Source organism: Peromyscus californicus, unplaced genomic scaffold (assembly GCF_007827085.1).
Source record: "Peromyscus californicus insignis strain IS unplaced genomic scaffold, ASM782708v3 Scaffold_14__1_contigs__length_90479793_seg_2, whole genome shotgun sequence".
Lineage (NCBI taxonomy): Eukaryota > Metazoa > Chordata > Mammalia > Rodentia > Cricetidae > Peromyscus > Peromyscus californicus.
In genome coordinates, this window is record NW_026294436.1 from 56,897,473 (window position 1) to 56,923,748 (window position 26,276).

Sequence of the window (26,276 nt, forward strand, 5' to 3'; positions counted from 1 at the left end):
AGGGCAAGTACCTTAACCTACTGAGCCATCTCTCCCACCCAAGTGCTGTTACTCTTAGAACTCAGAAAGCAATTTGCTCAGCGTCACACAGGTTGTAAGTTGATGAGCTGGAGTTCAAGTCCAGATGTTTGACTCCAAATTCATCGTCTTGTCCAGAGCATCCATGCTGCCTCCACGGTCAGGCAAGGGTGTCATCGACGTCATCTTGCTCAATTTTGGTCAGTCTAGAAATAGCTCTTAGGATAGATAAAGAGGATGGATTTGGAGGGAACTGAAAGCATTTGTTGCTAAGGGGGAAAGCAGAAGAAAGAAAGAGGCATAAACTCTGGGTATAGCTTTGAAGTAAATACCACTGCCTCCATCCTTCCCTGGAGTTCAAAGGCATCTTTGCTGCCTGCTGTTCTATGGCATGGAATCCAGCTGTGGATGGGGTAGGGCAACACAAATGGGCTCACATCCTTTCTCGGGGGGGGGGGGGGGGGGAGGTGAAAGGAGGAAAGCAATTTGCACGTGCTGAACATTTGGTGTCATGACTTCCAAGGCTTGTTAGATGCTTCCCAGCAACTCTAAACTTTATGTCTCTTCCTAAGTCCCCCTGTGCATTCCTTTCCTTCAACTTCTTACTCAAGGTTCTTCTTCTCAGACCACCCTACCCTTAAATTCCTTCCCAGTTCTGCTTCTGCTTCCACGGTGTGTGCTGGTTTGGGGAAATCTGGGATAATGGCTGTTCGTTTCTCTCCACACTGCAAGTAGATCTGAGGATAAAGGACACAGGCTTGAGGCAGAACAAGGGCTAAGGTTTTGCAGCTGGTTTTGTGAGTCACTGTGCACTCTGAGCACCCGCCCACTGGAGGCAGCTTAGCTTGTGGGAACGGTTAGATGCAGTCTAGGGACTGGGGCTTTCTCAGTGGCCTTGTCAGCTCACAGCAGAAGTGAACAGCCTTGAGTTGAGGAAATTGTGGCTGGACAGGCGCAGAGGTAGTTCTGCTCCATGTTCACGTTCTACTGACTAAGCTTCTGAGCCTATTCACATCTGAGCACCGAAGAAGAGAGGGGGTCACTGGGCCTGCTCCGTCTGGTGGGGATGTTGGGGCAAGCCGTCCTCCTTGCCCTCTTCCTGTTCCTCAGCGGTCACCAGGGTTACGGTAAGGATTCCTGGTTGGTGTGGGATGGGGCCTGGCATGGACTCGCCAGTGCATGCGTGTGTCCGGGAGATCAGAACGTGGAGTCTCTGATTATGCCGTCTACATGGTCACCTGGAATGCAGGGAGTAAGAGGAAAGACTGGAGGAGGTGGTCCAGGTCCCGTGGTCTGGGTGAAGTGTGGAAGCCGGAGTGACGTGTGCCCTCGGCTTCACATTCAGTTTTCACTCTCTGGGAGCAGCTTCATCACCAGCCATGGGCTTTCTTTTATCCTGTTTGCCCAAACACCACCTTGTCAATGTTGCCTTCCCCGCTGAGTGTCAGCAATTCCCCATCTTTCACTCTACATAATATTCTCTGTTTTCCTATCTCCATTTTACATATCACAGTGCTTATTTTCTGCCCCATAGTGTCTTCTTCAGCCCACTAGAATGTAAGGTCCTAGAGACCAGGACTTAAATATTTTTGCTTCATTGCTGTATCCTCAGCATCCAGAATGGTCTCTGGCACAAGTAGACCTTCAATACATATTTATTTTCATACTCACACCCTCCTCTGTTCCCATCTGCCCCCTGAATCTGTTTTGAGCAGCTCTGTATTAAGCCAGGTGCTAAACATTGAGGACCATGCTTGAATAAACCCTTGACACATATGTGTGTGAGCCCCTACACGCTGTCAGCATGGTGCCATGCCTGATAGAACAGGTGTTCAAGGTATGTTTGTTGAGTGAGTAAACACATTATTTTCTGGAATCATGGAGGTGGACTAGGAGGCTAACTTGGGTCAGATACATAAAAACAGAGAGGATATACCTGGGCCCTAAAGTTCATTTGGGGCCCTGATTCTGAAGAAAAGGATGGGCTGGGAATTGTGAGTCCCTGGATGCTCTGGGTCTGGGTGAGATGTGGTAGATAAAGGAAGAAAGGCTGGGACAGTGTCTCCCCAGTTAGCACATGGATTGTGTTGAGTCTTGCATTCCTTGGGGACTGATACTAGTTGTCACTGCTCTAGAGGGGACCCCAGGAAGGCTCTAGCAGGCCAGAGTGGTTTTTACTCAACTTCTGCTCATCACACCTCCTCTTAAACAAGGTGTGAGGGGGGAAGCAGCTGGGTGTGGGAGAAATTTTGGCTCAGGGACGAAAAGGAACTCTAGTTCTCAGAAATCACCCCAGGGGCAGCGAAATGATGTATTTACAAACAAACCCTCCTTATTAAAGATTGACATATGTACAGAAATGTACATGTCATTGAGTTACTTTTGGGACAACTTTCGAACAATCACATGTTCACCCCCAGTCATTACCTACTTACTGTCTTTTCCATAAATATAAGCAATATTCTAACTTCAAATCTCACAGGTTAGTTTCGCCTGGACGTACAGGCTCCTGGCTTCTTTTGCTTGACGTTTTATGAGGTTTGACTATGTTACTACCTGTAGCTTATCACTTTCATGGCTGTGCAATATTTCATCACATGTTAATATCACAATTTGTTCATTCTGTTATGGATGAACATTTGGACTTTTAAAATAATATTATAATAATGCTATGAGCCTTTCCAAACACATTAACAGTACATTTTCAGGGTCAAATCATGGGGGTTAAGTGTATATATTTCTAACAGGTGCTGTTTTCAGGAGTGCTTGAGTCATGCAGGACATGATATTTCATATTACTTCAGGACTACTTTTTTTTTGAGGGCCTGTAAACAGGAAATGAAATTGCAATGATGTAGAGCCCACGAAGCAAAAGGCCAAAGCCAAGGGGCCTGTGTCTTTGGAACTTCTTTGACATTTTGCATGAAATCTCTATAGTAGAGCCACTTTTGGGAGTGAAATGAAAGACATTCTTGAATTAATTAAGCAGATTCATTATGGCTTTACTATGTTCTGAGAATTAAGCAAAATTTTGCAAGGAAACAGTTGAAACCAATGTTTTTATTTATTTATATAATGTTTATTAAAGATAGAATTTCATGTATCCCAGGCTGGCCTGGAACACAGAGGTTTGGTCATGGGAGGCAAGGACCCTACTAATTAAGCTACATCCCCACCCTCAGATGCTGATCTGACCCTTGAGCATCTTTCAGACAGGAAAATAGGCCTGTCCAGTACTAACTACAAAGGAAGGCAGAAGATGGCCTGGCACTGAGAGTCAAGGTACATTTAAATGGATCTGAGCAGATGATGGATTCTTCCAGATGGGGGTTACAAGGGAACTGGCCTGGAATGGTAAGAGCTCAGAAAACTAGATAAAGTGGACCAATCCTGGCCCAGGAAATAGATTAAATAAAAGCAAGAAAAACATAGAGTTTGAGTGAGGAGCATAACACAGTAGTTGTCTTGGAGAAAGATAGACACGTCAGTGAACTGAGGATAGGAGAGAGACACAGCCTAGGTCAGTTTTGACAGAAGAGGGAGACTCAGCTTGCCTGAGGGGAGGCTGTGGTCAGTCAGTATAGAGCTAAGTGCAGAGGAAGAAGGAAGTAGGCTGTGGCCTCTGCAGGAATTCATTTTGTCTTGGCTGCTGCTGGCCCTGCCAAGAAGTCACTGGTCTCTTTTCACTTTCCAGCATTTGACCTCATCTGTTGTCTTTCCTCTAAGCCTGGTAACATAAGCCCAACTGAGAAAAACCTCAACATCCTTTTGCTGGCTAGTGGGAATACAACCCCTCCATCAGAGACTGGCTTCCCCTCAGGATCTCAGGCTTCCTAGCTTCCTGTGAGTAGTAAGTCAAGGTCGGAGATAGCTGAGCTGATTGATCCCTGTGCAGTGTCAGCGTGGGTGACTCCTTGCTGACTCAGACAGAACCCTTGACCATTCTTTCTGCTCCTTGCTCACTTCCCCAAGCTGTAGTGCAGTTCCTCACTTTCCCAAGCTGCAGTAGAGCTCATTAAATTTCCCCTGTCCTTCTTCTATAGACTTAATATTTTACCTCATCCGTTCTTAACCACCGGAAAAGAGCCCCAAGGCTGTAAGCAGCAGCAGCAACAGTGGCTATGCAGTCCCTGACCACCGGAAGTGGCTGTGGCCACTCCCTTCTGAACTGACAATCACATGCACACACTTCATCTCACTCTGAGCATGTAAGAGCTTGTGAAGTTACTCTTTCTTTCTCTCGTCTTTTCATATTAGCATTTCTCCCTTGAAGTGTATACCTCCCTGGGATGGGGACTAAGGTCTTATATCTCTCACAGGCTGTGTCTTTCCACTGTATCTACCCATGCCCCAGCTGTTAGGCATCTCCAGGAAGGGAGCACCAACTCAAATGCCTTTCTCCTTTCACTGGACTATGGCGATCTGTTGGGATACATTCTGATTGGTAGAGGTCACAGTCTGCAATAAGCCTAGTAGCTTTTTCTCTAAGCTTGGCAATATGGGTCTCCCTCCCTCCCCAGCAAGGCTTCCTGCCTCTACCTGCCCTTATCTGGAGGATGTCCCTGGGCCTGGAGGACTGACCTTATCTGAAAGCTGTCTCAAAACCAGACGCCTGTCTCTAAAGCCAGATGCCTGACTTACCTTTAGCTTGAACCCTGACAAAGATCCCTGCTGGAAGGCTCTCTTGATGCACATAGTAGGAGGCTTTTGATAGGAGCGTGTCTCTTAATGCAAATTAGGTGATGCCCCTGCCACTGTCCCCAGCCTTTATATTCCCCTTTCTTCCTGGAATAAAGTGGGGTTGTAACACTTAACTGTCTCCCCAGAGAGCTGTCTCTGCCTGGCTTAGGCGCGCAAAGCTCTGGGCTCCATCCTCTGGACTGCAGAAACTCGAATACTAACCCAGGTCCGTGACCCCAGTACACAGGTGCTGGAAATAAGCAGATGGGGGTGGGGTGGGGAGAAGCTGCTTCCATGCTGCCTTCCAGAGTTGGCCCTTTTGTAGTTTTCTGAGGGAACTCCACTCTTATGTGTCTTTTAGCTTCTTTATTTGATTGTACTTCACTTTTTGATAGGATTTCATTTTATCTGGCAGCCAGCAAGTCCTATGGACTGTTCCACTTCCCTTGCCTTCGGGGCCCCAGACACATGGTCTCGCTGCCTGTCTCAGGGCTTCTCCCTGAGTGCTGCTCTTCCTTTCTGTCTCCATCCTGAGAGCTGCTCTAGCATGCTCTCACACCCCAGGGGTGTCCCTGTCTTGCCATCACCTCCTCTTTCCTCTGTCCTCCGGTGGGGAGGCACAAACACAAAATAGTCGCTCAGATCTGAATCCCTGTCCTCAAGAACGTGCAATAGGCGCTCTGTCTGCTCTAACCATCTCCCTCTCTCCAGCTTGGTGTTTCATCTGTTTTGTTTGATCTTGATTTCATGACTTGTTTTGTGTGTGCTTGTCTGCCTGCTTGGCTGTTCATGAAGTGAACCATGTGCATGCCTGCTTGGTACACTCAGAAGGCAGAAGAGGGGTTTGGATCCTCTGGAGTTAAAGTGACAGGGGTTTGTCAGCTGCTATGTGGGTGCTGGAATTTGAACACATATCCCTCAGGATAGCAGCTGGTGCTCTTCACAGATGAACTATCTCTTCAGCTACTATTTTTATCTATTTATCTATCTATCTATCTATCTATCTATCTATCTATCTATCTATCTATCTAATGTAGCCGTGGCTATCCTAGAACAACTCTGAGAAATCAAAGCTGGCCTCTTCTACACAGCCAGTTCAAGGGCAGCCTGGGTTACATAAAAGATCCTGTCTTTAAAATAGATAGATAGATGATAGATAGATAGATAGATAAATAGATAGATAGATAGATAGAACAAATAAATACAATCAACTTGGAATAAACAAACACAGAACAAGGGAAAAGCAGTGCTGGATATCTAGCTGGCTTATGAGGGGAAGGGGAAGCCCTGTCCTAGGATGCTTCAAAAGCCCTGGGTTCCATCCTTTTGGTACTACCTAAACTTGAGTGTGCCGGCCCATGTCTGTAACTCCAGCACTCAGGAGCTGGAAATAGACGGGTCAGAAAGTCATCTCCAGCAATATAGCAAGCAGGAGCCATCCTGGTTGAAAATAGACCCTCTAAAATAAATAAATAAAATGTTTTTTTTTTTTTTTTTCTGACTCAAGTAAAAACATTTAGCTGACTCACAAGCCTCGAGATCCTGCTCAGTTGTTTTGGCCCCCTCCCCTCTTGAGGACATGGCAAAGCTCCCAAGGAAGAGTGGAGCAGATTGCAGAGACCTGCCGGAGAAAATCCAGCAAAGGACAGATGTAGACTCACAGCCTCGGAGCTCAGCTGACCCTTCAAGTCCTAGGAGTTCCTTTTCTCCTTTAAAAAAACTTAATTCATTCTTTGAGAATTTCATACAATATTTTGATCATATTTTTTCTTCCCTCCCAACTCTTCCCAGATTCACCCCCACCTGCCCATTTTGCCCATTTACCCTCTCAACTTCATGTTTTTCTCTCTTGAAAAAAACCACACACACACACACACACACACACACACACACACACACACACACACACACACAGAATGTTGGTCAACTACTTGAGCACGGGTCCTACCCTGGAGTGTGGTTGACATATCCAGTGTCATTTCATTGAAGAAAACTGACTTTCCCTCTCCTGGCAGCTATCAATTAAGAATAACTTCTTAACTAAGGGTGGGACTTGTGCCCACTTCCCTCTGGGAATTCTTGTTTCTTTTTGGTCTACAGTGTCTTTATCCTCCCAGAGGTCGGTCTGAACTGTTACAATCTTTTCAAGGTTGCTGTTCAGCACTGTTGCTGCTGCTGACTGAAAACATCTTTTTCAGAAAATGGAAGCATGGTTGGGGATTCTCTCCCAGTGTTTCCTACCTCATCTGCTCCTGCAAACACTAGCTTTCAACCCTTAGCCAAGTTTTCTCCCATTTGAAAAACCCGAACTGACCACTGTAACGATGTCGGTCTGCCCGACTTTCCCACTATTAGACAGTGTCTCATTAGTCCAGGCTGGCCTCAAACTTGCTATGTATCTGAGGATGACCTTGAACTTCATATCCCTCTGACTTCACCTCTTAAGTACTGGAATTATTAATGTGTGCCACCACGGCCAGGTTATGTGGTGCTAGGAGTGAGTCCCACCCAGGGCTTTGTGGCAAACGCTCTACTAACTGAACTACATCCTCAGCCCCTAGTTCCTCTTTAAAAAAAAAAAAAGCCGGGAGGTGGTGGTGCACACCTTTAATCCCAGCACTTGGGAGGCAGACACAGGCAGATCTCTGTGAATTCGAGGCCAGCCTGGGCTACAGAGCGAGATCCAGGAAAGGCGCAAAGCTACACAGAGAAACCCTGTCTCGAAAAACCAAAAAAAAAAAAAAAAAAAAAAAAAAAAAAAAAAAAAAAAAAACCAAACCACTTTTAAATGACATATTTATTTTCTCTCTCTCTCTCTCTCTCTCTCTCTCTCTCTCTCTCTCTCTCTGTTTTCCTGAGCTATGCTGCTTAAATGGAGGTCAGAGGACAACTTTGAGAGTTGCTTCTTTCCTTCTACCCTGTGGGTCCAGGAGATCAAACTCAGGTTGTAAGCCTCAGCAGCATGTACCTACCTTTACCCACTGAGTCATCTTGTTAGCCCTTTTACCTCCTCTTTTATTTACAGACAAAACCATATTAGGTATATAAACACATTTAGTATTACATAAAAGCAAAAGATAGTGGTATAATTAAGTAATTGCCCTCAGTACAGTGTAGCGTTAATAATGACTATAGATCTCACACTTTATTTTTAGGAACTAACAGTGTAGTTAAGTATACTCCTTTTTCTGTATGCTCCACATTTAATTGTATGATAGCAGAAAACAGAGTAGGTCTCTGCTCTGATCTGCTGTTGGATACATTATTATTTATTGTTGTTATTTATTGTACTGTATGGTTTTAGATTAAGCATCTTTAGATATTTGTGCTACCTCTCACAGTTTAATGAAACACCTAAAAACTAAACTTCTGTCTGTCATTCCACTTTCCAAACATGTTGAAGAAAGCTTTGCTACAGTCCTTACTAGATCAGAGTGTTGGCACCCCAGCCCATGCTGCTGCTTTGCCTGTGACATCCTCTCCCTTACTCTTTCTCCACCCACTAGGCTTACCCAAAGGTTTTCTTCTAATGGTAGCTCCCAGCCACCTCCTCTGAGCAGCCATTTCTAATTCCCTGGTGCAGAGGAAGGCACACTCCTCTTATGCTAACATCATACCTTCATGTGTACTGGCTGAAGCAGCTGAGATTATACCTTGTGCTGGCGGTTGAACTCGGTAGTGTGGGAGTCACCAGGTGGTACTGGCTTTTGAAGGCGTGAAGGGGTCATGTGGAGCAGCTGAGGCTTGGGACTGTGTGGCAGGGCTGGAATCCCTGAAGAGAGCCCACGAGAGGCTATTGGTGAAAGTGTAGCTCAGTTGCGGCAAGGGAGCCTAGCAGTTTTGGAGATGGCAGTGCCATGGGATGACCACCAAGAACAGCAGCAGCAGGGGAGTGGAGCCACCTGGAGCCTGTGGGAGACAAGCTGTGTGTGCTGCAGAGGGTGGAGCTGGGGAAGTGACCCAAGACCTTTGGAGGAGTCCAGAAGATCATGAATGGATCCCAGATAACTGGACATTGAGTTATTAACACTGTTGGGGTTTGGTTTTCTTTTGTTCAAATTGTGACTGTGCCCTGGTTCTTCACTCTTGAAGAATGTATTTAACTCAATTTTGATTTTTTTTTCAGGAGCTCACAGATGAAAGACTGAACTTTGAAAAGAAATTTTAGATTTTTAAAGATATGAGATATTTTTAAAGAGACTGAACTTTTAATATATTTGACTTTGTAAGGACTGTGGGAGTTTTAAAGTTATTATGTGTATATTGTGATATTAACGTGTCATCTTGAGTGCAAACAAGGAAGGAAAGAATAAAACTGAAAAATGACATGCTTGTGTGCCAAGTTGACAAGGGGTCAGCTGTAATAGTTATTTTATGTCTATTTGACACAAGCTAGCGTCGTCAGAAAGAATGGAGCCTCAATTGAGAAAATGCCTCCATAAGATCAGACTGTAGGCAAATGGTAGGGCATTTTTCTTAATCAGTGATAGAAGGGGGAGGACCCAGTCCATTGTGAGTGGTGCCATCCCTGGGCTGGTAGTTCTGGGTTCTATAAGAAAGCAGGCTGAGCAAGCCATTTGGAGCAAACCAGTAAGCAACACTCCTCCATGGCCCCTGCATTAACTCTCACTGCTTTTGATGATGAACTGTTATATAGACCTTATCTTTCACTTCTCAGTCAGGCCTTGGACCTGTGAGAATTTGGTAAAACCTTTCCCTTGCCTGGGTCAGGTTTTGTTGGTGAAGGCAGTCTGTAACAACCTAGGTTGATGGTAACCTGGGTCATGCTTGAGTTTCACAGCCTCAAGGACCTACATTCTTAGGGATGAACAAGGACCATGCTACAGCTGGGGGTGATGCCAGAGGTGATGCCAGCGGGGTTCAGGTCCCAAAGAGGAGGTGTGGAGTCTGCGAGGGGAAGGAGGAGATTGACAGGATCTGAGGGGGAATCCGGATAGCTGCCCATTTATTGAAAAAATTAATACACCTTTTATACTCTATAATCACACAAAGGATTAAATGGGAAAAAGGATGCATGTGAGCTAGCTGGTGGCTTGTGATCAGGAAGCTAGTATTGACCTTGACAAATTAATAGGCACCAGTCATATATTCATGGAAGGGCCACAAGTTCCTCTTGCCAGTTAAGAATGTCTCCCTTTTTAGCAAACAGGAACTATCTTCAAGCCTCTGAGACAATGGTTTTGTTTTGTTTTGTTTTGTTTAAATGCTTGACTTAGGAAAAGGGCTTTCTCAGGGAATCAAGTGCTCCATTATAGAATATTGTAGTTTTTTTTATTGCTTAGTATTTGCAATAAGGCCAACAGTGACTGCCAGAAATCCTGAACAGTCAGACCCAATGAAACCAATGCTGAATTCATAGCCTTTATGAATTTTATCCAAATAGCTAAAGCTTAAAGTGAGCAAAGACAAGGCCAGACAAACATTACTGTGAACTTGAGTAGACCTTAGGAATTTATAAATCTTGATTATCAAATATACCTTATTTATCAAGTGTATATTACTTATCTAAATTTTCTAGTAGCTTGGTGTTAACTTGTGCAGGAGTAGGCAGAGTTATCATGTTATATGGTTCCACAGTGACAGGGATTTTTTTTTCCAAAGGATTATTTTGTTTAGAAAGGCTGCCATTTTATACATTTTCAACCTTCAAAGCCCACTCAAAATTTCCCAAAGGAAAAGGCATAATAGTGAGAACAATTAAAAATGAAAGCAAAAGGGTGCTGGAGAATCGTGATCCACAATGTCAAAATGCTGGGACTTTGTCAAGCACCAGTGGTCACCGTACGGTCCACACCAGGGTAATGTATGCTGAAACACTCATCTGGTCCATTGGTGCCCAGGTCTTAATCTGAAGCAGGGCTTGTGTGTATGTACTTTGTCCTGCATGAGAAGTTTCCACTAGGTTCTGGTTGTTACCATGTCTGACAGTGAGCTCTAAAACAAGTCTACCCCCTCCCCCAACAGCAATTGGTGTCTTATTTCCTGCCCTGCTACCTGGTGTTGCAGAGGAGAGGCGAAACCTTCAGCCTCTCAGCATAATGTGGTTCTGGTAACTCAGTCTGTGGATACTGGCTTGGTGATGGGGTTGTGGCAAGTAAGTCTCACTATGTCAGGCCTGGTACAAGGTTTCAAGCCTAAAGTGTGAACTTAACCATTCACACTCCCACGTTGGAGGCACCACTCTTTACACTGGAGTGGCTAGAGGTAGGGTGTGTGTATGTGACACGGACAACTATTCCTTTCTGTCTTTGTATTTTGTTATAATTTGTCACTGTGGTCTCTCATTGGATTTTCTTAGGTTTTAACAAGGTAATTTGGTGTGGGGAGAAGATACTGGAAGATCTTACTTAGCTAACATCTCGTCTCCCTCCGTCTTACTTTCCTCTTAATGTGCTTCATTGTTAAGAACCATTTGTCTAACCAGCTCTCTCTCTCTTACTTTATTCTCTGATCCCTTCTATCCCCATTGCACTCTCTTTAACTCAAGGCTGCCATATTGATACCTGCAGCGGCTGGGTGATGCCACATAGCTTCCTTACCAAATGGCTCCACTTACTGCTCTAGGTTGCTCTGAGGTAGCTACTTAAAGTACCACTATATTATAGTTTACCTCAACTATATTAATGAAGTCACATCTTGATCCCAAGAGAGGTTAAGTGCAGACATGTACCTGGAAGGCATTGTTAACAAATTTTAGAGAGCACCCTTGCAGACACCTTCTGGGTGCTAAAACAGCGGCAAACATTAATGAGCACTGACCACAGTGCAGTGTGCCAAGTGCTTTGAGAGAATTGTGAACCCAGCTCTGTCATAGGACACAAGAAAGGCTATGAATTCAGCATTGGTTTCATTGGGTCTGACTGTTCAGGATTTCTGGCAGTCACTGTTGGCCTTATGCTGTTGCCTCAGTGTGCTGGAACTCAGACTTTTTGTCCCTGTGATAAATACCTGAGTGAACAAATTTTAAATTGGGAAAATTTATATTTGGCGTATTTAAGAGTTTTTATTTCCTCTCTTCTTTTGAGATGAGGTCTCATGTGGCCCAGGCTGGCCTCTGATTTGCCATGCAGCTGAGGATGACCTTACATTTCTGATCCTTCTAACTCTAGCTCTTGAGTGCTGAGAGTACAGTTGTATGCCACTATTCCTGGTTTTAAGCAGTGCTGAGGATCGAACCCAGGGCCTCATGCATGTTAGGCAAGCACTCTACCAATGGAGATATATTCCCAAGCTTATTTCAGAGGTTTTAGTCCATGGTTGGCTTGCTCCATTGCTGTAGGACTATGATGAGGCAGAACATCATGGTAGGAGGGTATGATAAAGCAAAGGTGCTTACCTTTAGCATCTGGGAAGCAGAGAGAGACAGTCAGGAATGGGGAGATACAGCCTTCGAAGATGTGTCCTTAGGGACTCACTAACCAAGCTCCACCTTTGTGTAGCTGATTGATGAAGTTAGTGCCCCCATGATCCAGCTGCCTCTCTATGTCACCAGCTGAGGACCACTCCTGCAGCACATGAACCTTGTGTGTGTGTGGTGGCGGGAGGGGACTTGATAGCCAAATTGCAATGAAGTGAGTCACATCAGTAAAACACATGGTGTTTATAACTTTGTGATTAAAAATTATCCTCTAGAAACAGGGCATGGGGGAACTTCTGTCGTTCCAGCTACTCAGTGGGATAGTGAGTTCATGGCCAGCCTGTGCTACATAGTGACATATTATCTCAAAATCCAAAAATGAGGGTCTAGGAGATGGCTTAGTGAGTAATAGCACTTGCTCAGAAAGCAAGAAGACCTGAGTTCAAATCCTCAATGCCCATTAAAAAAGCCAGCCTAGCCCTACCAGGGAGTTTCAGACTCAGTGAAGGACCCCGTCTCCAAAACTAAGACAGAAGGCCAGAAAGACAGCTGAGTAGGGAAAGGCACTTGCTGCACAATTGTAACAACCTGAGTCTGATCCCTGGAACATACAAAAAACCAAGCATCTGTAATCCTAGTACTACTAAGGTGAAATGGGAGGCAGAGACAGGAGAATCACCCAGAAGCTCACAGGCTAGCTAACTTAGACTACATAGAGTAAGAGTAGTAAAAATTTGTTAACAATGCCTTCCAGGTACATGTCTGCATTTAACCTCTCTTGGGATCAAGATGTGACTTAATTAATATAGTTGAGGGTGACTATAATATAGTTGTACTTTAAATAGCTACCTCAGAGCGGCCTAGAGCAGTAGAAAAAGGACAAGAGAAACCCTGCCTCAAAAGATGGAAGGAGAGAATCACTTTCAGAAAATTGTTCTCTGGCTTCCATATGTGTGCTACAGCCTGAGTGTGCCCCCCCCCCCCCCCCCCCCCCCGCATCTCACACACACAATCTCTCTCTGTCTCTGTCTTTGTCTGTCTCTCTGTCTCTGTCTCTGTCGTCTCTCTCTCTCTCTCTCTCTCTCTCTCTCTCTCTCTCTCACACACACACACACACACACACACACAAATAAAAATAATGTGGAGAATGATCAGCTACCAACATCTACCTTTGGTCTCCACATGCACAAGTACACACACCTGTACACACATATTCACATACACTCTGATATAAATTTTATTAAAAGGTAACTGAACCAAAAATCTCCGAGTAAGGCCAAATCAGTTGGCTTCTAAGCCATCATTTTGCTGTATGGCTAGGGTTATTTACTTATTTTTTTTTTTTTTGAGGCAGGGTTTCTCTGTGTAACACCCCTGGCTGCCTTGGAATTCTTTGTAGCCCAGGCTGGCCTCAAACTCAGGGATCCATCTGCCTCTGCCTCCTGAGTGCTGAGGTTAAAAGCATTTGCTACCATGCCCAGCTTAAGTATTTTCTAACTTAACTCTTTACCTATAAAAATGAGGATAAAACCTTCATAGGGTTTTTGTAACACTTTTGAAACTTGCCTGTCACATAGTCAGTAATCAAGAGATTCTAGTTTGGGGCTGGAGAGTTGGCTTAGCAGTTAAGAGTGCATGCTGCTCTTCTAGAGGGCCTGAGTTCAGTGCCTAGCACCCTGTAGGACAGCTCACAACTGTCTATAAACACCAGGTCTAAGGGATCCAATGCCCTCCCTCTTCTAGCCTCCTGGGCACTGCCCTCATGTGCACAAACCCATACACAGACACACACGCATATACATATTTAAAAAAATAAAAATAAACCTTCAAAAAAGATTTTAGCTGTTATTGTTGGTCTGTGAGTTTCTCCCAACTAGAGGGTGGATCTTGGGGACAAGGAGAAACAGATGGGGATCTGGGCCCCTCACATTTGCTCCCAGATCCTTAACTTAAGGAAGTTACGGGCTACTGCCCACACTGCTCGCGTCTCTCACTCTTTCAGGCACCTTCAGACCAGGCTTTCTTTCCTAGGCTGCTCGGATTCTACTAAAAACATCACCGGCATCTCAGGAAAACTTCTCTGGCTGCAGCCTTCCAACATACAGACAAAAAATGTTACTGTTCGATGGATGATGATACAACCTGGCTCACCTGGGAAAAAAGAGATCCTGACTTGGAAGAATCATGAACACCCAAACTCACCTAAGTTTTCTAATGGTCTCAACAATATATATTATTTTAACACCTCAGATTTTACTCTTGGCATCAAGTCAGCTAAGTTGAAAGACAGTGGTCTTTATGAGCTGGAGATCACCAAGTCTAGTGGAGCAGTTTGCACTAAGAAATTCCAGATTCTTATACTTGGTGAGTTTTTAGCACTGCTCACTCTGCCCCTCTAATTCTTGTAGGACTTGTGTTTCCAGAACCCTCTGACCAGAATCTCTGCTTCCAGATCATGTTGAGAAGCCTCACCTGCAGGGCCAGTGGGTCTGGGAAGATGGGATGTGTCAACTGTCTCTGTACTGCTCGGTGTCCGAGGATGACAATGTGAGCTATGCTTTGTACAGAGGGAGCGAGCTGATCTCGGAACTGAGGAACTTCACCTACCTGGAGAACGAGACTGACAGCAGCCTGCACACTTATACCTGCAATGTTAGCAACAAAGTCAGCTCGGCAAGCGACACTCTGAACTTCAGCCAGGGCTGTCAGAGTGTCCCTGAAAGTAAGTGGAACACTCTGGCCCACAGCAGGGATTCCACAACCAGCCTTACCTGAGACCTGGATATGAGGTCACATGACCTTCTGGCCCAGTGCCTTGAGCCCTTCCTCAGCAGGTGCCCGGCCTCTCAGAGGCACAGGTCTGTTTTAGCCTGCTAGGATTCATATCTTCCTCGTCTACTGGAAATAGTAGCATAGTTTTCCCTCCTCATAGGGAATACCTACTTGTTTAGTGATTTTTCTGATACCGTAAACATTAATTTCCTAATTTGAGAGTTTGGAGATCCAATTTCTCCTGAGTGATGTCTTACCTCAAGCTGGAGAATTTTCTGGGAGATAATAACACTGTACCACAGTAACCTTGTCAGTGGGAGCAGCAGAAAAATGACAAGGTACCTAGCAGAGTTCTGCATTTCTTGCTTATCTTGAGTTACCTGAGTTATGGTTGTATCATTTTTTATTAGGTAAAGGCTTAATGTGCTGTCAACATAGGCACTTACAGGAAAACCAATCCAATTAAAACCCAACCCAACCTACCCAACTCACCCAAGCCCACACAACCCACTCAGTCCAACCCAACCCACCCAACCCTACACAACTCACCACCCAACCCAACCCAACCCAACCCACTCAACCCAACCCACTCAACCCACCCAACCCAACCCCCATCTCTACACAACCCTACACAACACACCCATCCCAACCCAGTCAACCCAACCCACCCAATCCACCCAACCCAACCAACTCAACCAATCCAATCCCACACCACCCACCTAAAACACAGACCCCACCGCACCCCAACCAGCCCAACCCAACCCTCAAAGTCTCTATTCTTAAATTTGCAACAGAAAATATGTGTAGCTCCTTACTTTGGGCTTTGAAGTAAGTATGAAGTTTAGGTTCATGTAGTGTATTTTCTTATTTTGGAGTCAGGCACATCTCCCCTTTCTCAGAGGAAAAAAACCATTGAAAGACAGAAGGAATAGGTTCTCAGAACCTTTCCCTGGAGCACCCCTTGGGTTCCCACAGGACTGAAGTATTCCATGAGCCACATTCAGGCCTGGACTCTGGATGTAGGTCTACTGCCATCCACTTTAGGCACAAGGACCACCTGACTGGCATTGCCACGGGTGGAGCTGTCAGGGAAGTGCAGCCTTGCCATGACAGTGTCCTGTACCATACTCCATCCAGTGGCCCATGCCTCTGAGACTCCTCACATTAGCGGAAAATCCCAAGTGAGTGCAGAGTTCCCAAATTCTTACCAAGCAGCCCTAGCAAAACACCCAATTCTTAGCCCCCATTAGCTCATTACTGAGGGAATAGGGAGCCACTCCAGTAGGAATTCCAAGCTAAGGATCCCTCTGTGGAACTACAGACCGGAACCAGACTAACTCCAAGTGTGGATACTGAAGGAGAAAACAGAAGTCATAAACTAATGCTATGAAGAATCTCTCCGCCAGTAAGTTTGCTTAAAAATATTAAGCTACACAGAAGAGCATGCAGCTGAAGCGTGTCTCTACTGGGCAGTTCAAAGGAGATGATTCAGGTCACTTACAGCTGCCCACTAGGTTCTCTTTCCAGATCAAAGGAGCCTGCCTCTGCTGAGAGGCAGGAGAAGATGGCCCTGGCTGAGAGCTGGTCCTTAATGCCCCCTGCCTTTTATCAGGAAAAGCACAGTTCTGCTAGGCAGCCAGGCTGACTGTGGTTAACAATTACCCCAGCAAAGCAGCTCTGGCCTAGCTTGAGATAACTGAAAATATCTTTTCATCGTAAATGTCCCCAAGCAGTCAAACTTGCCATTTCTGTTTCTGTAAAACATGTTTAACGGCTCAGAGTTTTTGGGACCCCAAAAGATTTACAGATGAAAGCATGTGTAAAAATACAATGCTATAGTTCGAACCTATATAAAATGTAAAGAATTTCTGTTCACTGCCGGTTCCCCTTTGTGCATTAGCCAGAAGTGGTTCCATCCTATTATATAAGAATTTTCCATTACAAAACAAAAACAGGAAAAAGAAAAGAAGAGAAAAAGAAACTTAGAGCAAAATGGGGCAACAAAACTAAATTATTCTTGGGCAGAAAAGAAACAAACAGGAATGAGGTAAAGTGTAGTAATAAGAACACTGGTTTGGGGGCCTCTACCGTCATTGCCTCATCATTTATTTACTGTGATCTCAGGCAGATTCATTAACTTCTGTTACTTTCCATTTTTCAGCTGGGCAAATGAGAGTGGTAATAAGATGTACCTTACAGGATTGTTGTCAAGGTCAAGTGAGATATTCATGAAAAGCTCATTAGTGGACACATGTAGTGTGAAACTCTTTACCGTTCTCTTCTTGTTGGTTGGATTATATAATAGGGTCCGTGTGTAACACAAACGGTGAATGTAGATGCTCAAGTGAGGAAGAGCAGTGAGGGCAGGAGAACCAGGAAGGAGAAATGGAAAGCTTGTAGTAGTAGGTGTATGATGAATATTTGCTGAGACAAAAACAGTAGATAGATGTAATAGTTGCTATGCAAGATGTTTCATAGGTACCAGATCATGCAATTAGCCCCTACAAGGAGAAAACATTATCTCCTTTCTTCAGGTAAGAAAATTGCCTCAGAGAGGTAAGTAAGTAGCATAGGTCCTCTGGAGTAGTCTGTCACCCAGCTAAGGAGGGACAACAGGATGGCGAATTCATAGAATGTGGGAGAGGACAATGGATTTGGGGATAGTTGTTGAAGCTAGCATATGGGGAAGTGAGAGCTCAGCCCTCCTATCTTCTGTGTCTTTCAGAAGTCACATTTCTGCCCTTTGTGGTGATCATCGTTATTCTAGTCATACTGTTTCTCGGTGCTGTCACTTGCTTCTGCTTGTGGGATAAGAAGAGAAAGCAGTCACGTAAGTAGAAGACCCCCGAAGGGGTGCGGTGGCTTGAGGCATCAGGTCCAGTGGGTTGACCCTGTGTCCATGGGCTATACTCTACACACAGCTTCTCCTTTCCTGGGAGAGGTGTTGGGATATGTGTGAATATGGGTGGGGAGGGCAACCGACACCTGTTCACACTAGCTGGGGTGGCTTCAGGATATTTATAGCACGGTCCCCAATGTACTGGTTTATTTAAGGTGCTGGGTTTGGTTGGTGACTTCCCAGCTTGGTGGAGGATGTATATTAGGAGTGGGTAATTGCTTCTACTGTGCTCTTTAGGTATCCTAGCAAGAGCATGAGCCTGCCTGTTTTCTAGGGCCATTCCTAAGGTCTTCACCATCCTTGGCAGAGGCGTGACTTGTGAAGTAGAAGCCTGGACAAGAAACTTTCCTAATGTTTCTGAAGTTCTAGTCTTTATTTTCTTCCTCACACAGAATCTGGCCCCAATGAATCTTCAACAGTATATGAATATGTCAATGACCCACAAGTCAGGGCGAATCAAGTAGGGCATTCTAGGACCTCAAGATCTCCTTCAGCTGTCCAGGAAAGTGAAAGGGGACAAAGAGAACCAGACAGGTGTCTTTTCGAGGTAATCTTCAGCCCTCTTCCATCTGTTTTTCTATCAGTTCCCTTGCTGTGTCCAAAGGGAAAAGAGGGGAGGAAATGGAGCAGAGAAAATGAAATTGAGGCAGAACGGGCATCCTGGTGCTGAACTGTATCTGCTAAGAAGGGATGGGACTCAGCAGAAATCAATAGCAGAGGCCAGAATGTGGCAACTACTGCCTTCCCAGAGTGCACTCTGGCATCATCCTCATTTCATCTTAGTCTTAGCAGCTGGGCTGAATGCCAGGATGAGTGCAACCTTCATATATTTATTGCCTGACCACATTCCCGAGATTAGAAGACAGGAGCTCTCTGTCGTGGTTCTCTCAGTCCCGGCCCAGGCTAGGGAGCATGAACAGCCAGAGTGTAAGAGTTCTGGAGATTCCTCAGGGTTCTGTGTTCAAAGCCTATTGGGTAGGAGCCCAAGCATGGCTAAAGCAGTAGACAAGACAACCGGTTTGATACAGACCTCTCTCTTTCCAGCTCTCTTCAGGACCTAGATCTTCTAGTCAGCTAGGAATGTAGAGTGGACGGAAACTTCAGAGGGCCTGCAGATGCTCTCAGTACTGTATTGCAGGATACGATGACAGGCTTAGGGGAAAGCTGCAGATCAGCCAGGTAGGACAAGCAGGAAAAGTAGGTGCAGATCAGCCAGATGGAAAGGGTGGTAGGAGTGGAGAGGAAGGGCTTTTTTCTTCCCACCCCCATGTCTACTGCTAGGCAGAGAGAGACACATGGACTCTTTTCTTCTGTCACAAAACAGCTTCCTTCAGGTCTGTTTCTTAGCTGGCTGAGGGCAGCTCCCTTTGCCTTCTTCCTTGTCCTAGCAGTGGAATACTGGACCATGGAAACAAAAAGAAGATGGATTTTCCCACCGCTATTAGGTCTTAGGGCATATGTATCTACCCAATGCCCAAATGCTTATAAAAAAAAAATTAGCCTCCTCATTACCCCAAATGAAGATGACATTAGAGTAGGTAAAGTAAGGGGGCATAGGAAGAAAAGTTATTTAGAACAGAAGAGGCCTCCTGGGGACTCAGGCTGTTGACTACCTTTTGGCTTGAGGTTCCTCCTGGCCTGACCTCAGCCGGGCCTGGTGTCTCTTCACTATCTCAGGGTTTTGGCTTGAAAGCCTCCACCCCAAGTTTCATGTGGTCTCCCTTTGGGTCACAGATTCAACCTTTCTGGAGATAGTTTACATGGGTCTGGACAGAAGTAAAAACAACAAACTCCTGTTGACTTTCTAGCTGCTAAGAAAGGCTGATGTTTCTCTGCTTCTCAACCTCCTACTTCTGGAGAGCTCAGCTACTGAACTCTCCCAGTCTTCCTGATCCCCATGAGAGCCCTACTTGACATTGTGTTGTTAAAGACATCCAAGACAGAATACTTCCATCTCTAATTGCCTGTGGAGCAGGCAAAAGGGGAGGGAAAGAAGGAAGGACCATGTGTTCTCTGACCTTGCTGAGACCAGGCTTTCACCCGGCATTATTACTTCTCCAGGGTTGGACTGAGGCCCAGATTAAGCTGACCGTGAAGCCTGGATCTAGAGAGGGCCTTAAGACTGCCACATCTCCAAAATGTTTTTACCCTCTGAATTTCAATGTCCAGAAGAGGAAATGTTCAGACCACAGATCCACCTAGAGCTCTGCCCATTTGTCAGTGGTTGTGTTGGCATAAAAGTCAGCGAAGGCAAGAAGGGAGTTTTACATTACTAAAGGGAAGGAAGAGGCAGGGAACCTGTCAGGTTGTTGACTCCTAGGTGGTTACTTGCTGCTGGTCCACTGAAAATCACTGTTCTTCCCATCTCTCCTCATTCTGGGATGTTTGATGATGAGGCTTTCCTAGTTTTGCACCTCCCTCCTTCCTGGAGGCCCCTTCATTGTGATGTCCCTCACTGATCAACCCAAGCCTAGACAGAGATTATTACATGTCTCTTCACTCTTGTATGCAGGAGCAGATGCCGGAGCAGAAACCCCCTGGAGATGGAGGTACCATCTACTCTATGATTCAGTACAAGGTACCCCTCTGGCCTCTCTAACCTATCCCATTCCAGTATACGGGACTTCCCAAGCCTCACTTAAAACACACCGTTGAAGGGAGAATGGAACATTGGGGTTCCTCGGGGGCCGGAAAACAGCCACGGGTGCTTTAACAAATTGTTTGAAATGAGCAGCACGCTCAGAGTGTCTTGGCAGTGATTTTCATTCATTCACACCTAGCAGAAGTCTAGGCCAGGTTGTCTGTAGGAGAATGAACTTTGTTAAAGGAGTCAGCTTATGTTTTTCCTCTGATTCAAAGACCTGGAGTCCTTGTATTGATTATCCTAATAGTACCACCAATCATTATCTCTATTAAGGAAAGAGTAGATGTGTATTGGTCTTAAAGAATATTATTTAGACTTAACAATAATGGCCATTTTCTTAATAAATCTCACATGACAGTCTTATGAAGTTTACAAATGAGGAAACCAGGACTCAGGTTAACTGATGTGTTCAAGGCCACATAGCTGAGTAGTAAGGAAGTTGAGCCAAACAGTTTCTCAATTGCCATCCTATCTCTTCCTGCCATGACTCTAACTCCAGACAATATTGAAGCTCATGCATGAATTACTACGACCTTCTTTAATATTGGCAGATAATATGACTTCATTGATGACCAGGGTCAGGAGTTCTCTTCCAAGGGAAAATATTGGCAGATAATATGACTTCATTGATAACCAGGGTCAGGTGTTCTCTTCCAAGGGAAAATGCTTGGTAACATGGACAGCAGTGAAAAGTTTCTCATAAAAACCTTCTCTTCCTGTCATCTCCTCTTCTCCTCTCCTCTTCTCTCCCCTTCACTTTCTGAGGACCAAGTCCAGGAACAGCAGCACCCTTAGCTTGTTGGCCAACTTGTATCACAAATAAATATATCCCGAGAGTAATTGATATCTGCTAGCTCACGAGTTTTAGCCATGTTGAGCTTGAGAGAGAACAATTTGAGTAAATCCAAGGAAAGACTCTTCTTGATCAGGGTGCTGAGTGAGAATGAGATTCCTCCTCTGGATTATCTTACCAGAGAGATAGTTGTCTGCCCTGATAAATATGCATTTCAGGTCTAGAGAAGGGAGGCATTTCCAAAGAGAGCCATTGAACTGTTAAGGAAACTGGAAAATTTTGGGCCTGAATTCTGCTTCTGTTGTGTAATAGGATTATTTTTCTTCTTGTTCCTGTTTGTTGTTGTTGTCATCATTGTTGTTGTTGTTGCTGTTGTTCTTCTTCTTCCTCCTCCTCTTCCTCACCCTCTTTCTCCTTCTTTCCTTCCTTTCTCCTCTTCCTCCTCTTCTTCCTCTTCTGTTTCCTCCTCTTCCTTATTCTTCCTCTTTCTCCTCTTCTTCTGAATCTGTAACCTTGTCTGTGGCAAAAGGAACATTCCTATTTTTTAGGAATAACATAAGGGTTAAGAAAGAAAGAGTACAGATAAAATAAGTATACAACAAACAGTGGTAACTGTTGCTAACAGTAACAGTGGGACTAATGTCAGGCCCTATCCCAGGCTGTTCCAGGCTTCTTCTCATTGATAAACAGATCTTACATTTAGGCAGAGTTGAGGCAAAGGGTTATGCTGGATCTTTATTTATGAATTTTTTTTATTTTTTCTTATTAGCCTTCTGATTCTGCATCACAAGACAAATATACACTATATTCAGTAATCCAGCCTTCCAAGAAGGTGAGAAGTCTATTCCTTTGGAGGGTTTCATTGAACAGATGTGTGTACTCTACTGTGTTTGCAAGTGTGTGTTTGCAGAGCATGTGTACATACCTCAGTGAGCTGTCTACTGTTCTGTGCAACTGAATAACTTCATTAACTTCTGTTAAATGATTATATCTAAGTGTTAAGGGCCTAACAAGGAGAAACGCCTTCCCAGTTCTGCCTGTGGAAAAAGAGCAGTTCTGAGATGCAGAAAACAGTGCATTGTAGGATTTTCTTAGACCTTTTGTGGTAGGTAAAGGGCAGGGACAGAAGTCAGGACAGAAGGATTGCAGAATTGTTACTAGGACAGCTGAGGTTATGGTGAGAGCTACTGGAGGGGTTTCTTAGGTAGGGGCTTGCTGCCTGGAGCTGGCAGCAAAAACTAGAAAGGCATAATATTGACCTCAAAGACCAAAGGTTCTAGCCAGTCCAACAAGTGGAGGCTCCTGGACTGAAGCTGCCATCATGACCCACTCAAGGCCAGCTCCAGTCTCAGCTCCCAACATGTCTGCAAACACAAAGCTGTGTGTCCTCGGGCTCATGTTTATCCATTTAATAGGTGCAGGAGGGAATAGGAAGGGTGGCACTCTCCTAGCTGGAATGACAGAGTAGAGCTCCAAACAATAAGTCAGCAGAATGGAGAACTGGAATTCCACAAAACTGGGAGTCTGTGCAGGTCAGGGACTGTGGTTTGAAGGGGTTTAGAACAAGTTTGCAGATTTCATTCATTTTCTTCTAAACCAATCAGTCATCCAATCCACTTAGATTCCACTATGAGACATACTTATTTTTTAATTACATGCCACAATATAAGCACATATAACTGCTCATAGGCACTGTGGCATGGTTTGATATTATATTATAAAAATCTTAGGGCTGATGAGATTGGCCAAGTATATAGGAGCACCTGCTCTGCAAGCCCAATGACCTGAGTTTGAGTTCTAGAACCCAGAGTGGAAAGAGAGAACTGATTCCTGAAAAGTTGTCCTCTGACCTCCACATGCACACGGCTGCACACATGCCCATACCTACACCATACACACAATAATAAAAAATTCTACATACAACTGAAATCATAGCTAATGATTCATAGAAGCACTGTGCTGTGCTCATGATATATGCTAAGGTTAGCACACATGTGTATGCCAGAGTTGTTTATATTCGAGGAGGGTGTATTGAAATGATGCATGGGTTCAGGTAGTATTTATATTAGGATTGTCTGGGGGACGTATGTTTATGTTTGTGAACACTAGGATTGTGTGGTTGTGGATTGTGGGGCTGTGTGGGTACAGGTACTAAATTCTGACTTTAGCTCAGAAGGATACATCATAGGCCAGAACGTATTGTGCTTCTCTGGGTACCATTAAGTACCACTCGTTGACTCCTGGCTGGAGGGCTTTCTCTTTGGGATCTTGCATGTGAATCAGGAGCAAGACATTTCTTATCTTAAACTTACACCTTCTTAACCTCAATTTCTAGTCTGGATCCAAGAAGAGGAAACAGAACCCTCCCTCAAATTGCACTGTGTATGAAGAGGTAAGATTCAGGAACTCTCCTTCACAGTGGGTTTAACGTCTGTGGACTTCCAAGACCCAGTCAAGAGTATATACTTATAACAAGGTCATCTATACAGCCCCAGGGTTTCTGGGATATTAGGGATCCCGTAAGAATACACTGAGGTCCCAGAAGACGGAAAGTCTAACTCAAAGTCATATCATGCGTTCAAGGCTGGGAGGCTTGGATTCTAAACTAGGGCTGTCTCCAAGCTAGTTAGTTCCTTGGTTTCAAATCATTTCCTAAAGTTAGGAAGTTATTGGGAACTATTTCAGAATGTGGGTGATCTCAGGCTTCTGTAGAAGATATTGTTCAAAACTGACACTGAGTCTGGTAGTTAACTGATGCCCATTAGGTCTATATGGAAGGAGGGAAGAGAGACACAACATTTATTAGGGTTTTCCCCCTAAGCTATAAGGCAAATTGCCAGTGGATGTTCATAAATTACCTCATTTAATCTTCACAGAATGCTGTAAGGTAGGCATAATATAATCATGCCCTTCATTTATTCCTTTCAGTGCTAGGGACAGAATGCAAGGCCTTGAGTGTGCTAAACAAGCACTCTACCACTGAATTATTGCCCAGCCTCCATGCTTGCAGTTTATATCCAGAGAAATTAATGCACAGAGAACACCCCAAGTATTAGCCTCATACTATAATCAAAGCACCCGGGTGTAATAGAAATGTTATCGTTAGTCACAAGGGAGAGGCTGTGTGTTTGCTGGTGGGAATTCTTAGCTTTACAATGGTAGTCCAGTCTTAAAGCCAACTTCACAATCCAGAGTTGCAGAGGAGACAGTATGGGCCAAGCCAAGCTGGAGGCCACAAAGAAGCATGGAGTAGTTTAAAAAAAGCACCAGAACTGACTGGAAGAACGGATTCAAGTCCTGCTTTCACACTAATCACTGGCCTTGAGGAATGTGTTATACCACTCTGATCTTTTTTTTTTTTTATTAGTCTGTAATGTAGGGATAGTAGTTCACACCCTACAAGATTATTTTAAGGATAGTCCAGAGCGAAAGTTTGAAGTGTCTCCTTTTCCCTGCAGGTTGGAAAGCAATGTCTCAAAGCCCGCACCCCTGCCCGACTGAGCCGCAGGGAGCTAGAGAACTTTGATGTTTATTCCTAGTTGTTACAAGTGTTTTCACCCTGTGTTATGCAGCAGCATTGACTTTGGAAGGGAGCACAGCAGATGATGGTGATGCTGGATGAATCTATGGAACAGCTCCCAGGTTGAGAGGACGTAAAAGTTTTTTCATGGTTTATATTTTATATTTTATTTTATCTCATTTTTTTTAGACAAGATTTGACACAGCCCCCAAAGTCTGAATTTGTTAAGTAGCCAAGGATGACCTTAAACTTTTGATCTTCTTGCCTATACTTCCCAGATTCTGGGATTACAGAGCCATGTACCACTATATATGGCTTGAAAATTTTTAACAGCCACTGTAAGATCAAGGTTGTTAAAAAGCTCCCAAGCTTACAGACCAGACAAGAGCAGGTAGAGAGGTTGTGTTGGCCACACTCTGAGACGTTGTAATCCATACAATGCTGGATTGTATGGGTAAAGGGGGATTCCCTTCTTGTGGTTCTCTAAGTTGTTATCCCCCCGACACCATTAATATGGGATGTCTGCATTCTAGAGCCTCCCCCTGCCCACAATGAGAGATGGTGACTCAGAGGAAAAGGAGGCACAGTTCCTCTTTAAGGCTGTGCTGTCTGGCTGTGAGCTAGCTGTCAGTTCTCCTAGGGAAGCTGGTGTCTCTCGGCTTCACTCAAATTCGGGGAACCCCTGATCATCCCACATCATTACTTCTGGTCAGTTGTTCGCAAGGGAGAGCGGGAAGAAGTGAGAGTAGATGGCGCAATTCAAGCAGGTCTCAGACAGAAGACTCACCCAGGGCATATGCCATCCTGATAATAGGTGGTCAAGATCAGTGTTGCCCACAGTGTGATGGTTGCTTTACAAAGTCCTGTCACCAGAAATTCAGAGTCCTGAGGAGTACTCTCTGTGATATGCCTGGAGGGAGGGCTCAGACCGTAGGTATCCAAGTTCAGAGTGCTGAGAAGTGCTCCCCATGAAAAACCCTGAATGGAGGGCTCAAATAACTAAAAGCGGAAGATGGGGCAGTTGGTTACCACACACTCCGCTATCCATCTTCAGCCTAGCTCCTTCAGCAGTGCTGGGGGAGCAGGACTGAGGGGCTGGATGAGTTCAGGAAAGTAGCAACTATGAACTAAGAGAGGACTCACTCAGAAGCTCCAACAAGGGGCTCAACTCAGAGTTTAGTTTTTTTTCTCTTGCCTCTGCTGGAATTAAAGACACATACCTTCATGCCTGGCTCAGAGACCTGTTCTTCAATTGTTCTTCAATTATCATGGGAGTTTGACATGAAAATTTGGTCTTACACAGAGGCAATGTCAATCCTTTGCCTGAATTAAACTGATGAACTTCTCTGTATTCAGCATGTGTGGGTCATTGATTAATATTCATTAACATATCTATTTATATTCTGCTGGAGGTGGGGCTGACTTTCTGTCTAGCTGTCAGTCTTGTTCACACAGAGATAGCAGAGAGCCAGAAGCCTGGGTATTCTCAGCCTCATGAAGGACAGCCAGGCCATGGGGCTTGCTTGTGCTTTGCCTGATCCCTGATCCCTCTTTCCTGAACATACCTATCAT

At 44.7% G+C, this 26,276-nt stretch overlaps 1 protein-coding gene across 2 annotated transcripts; it reads left to right on the forward strand.

The window, feature by feature from the left end:
* Positions 1–317: 317 nt before the first annotated feature.
* Positions 318–26,055, forward strand: Cd244 (CD244 molecule). 2 transcript variants are annotated; one of them, XM_052737632.1, is made up of 9 exons: positions 318–431; positions 14,108–14,440; positions 14,529–14,798; positions 17,574–17,678; positions 18,140–18,294; positions 20,260–20,325; positions 21,954–22,016; positions 23,520–23,576; positions 24,643–26,055. In XM_052737632.1, exons 1-9 carry the CDS (start codon positions 410–412, stop codon positions 24,721–24,723), a joined length of 1,152 nt encoding a protein of 383 aa, XP_052593592.1. In that variant the 5' UTR covers positions 318–409; the 3' UTR covers positions 24,724–26,055. The 2 variants fall into 2 exon arrangements, with proteins under 2 accessions (XP_052593592.1, XP_052593591.1); XM_052737631.1 differs by lacking the exon at positions 318–431 and adding an exon at positions 735–1,145.
* Positions 26,056–26,276: the final 221 nt, after the last annotated feature.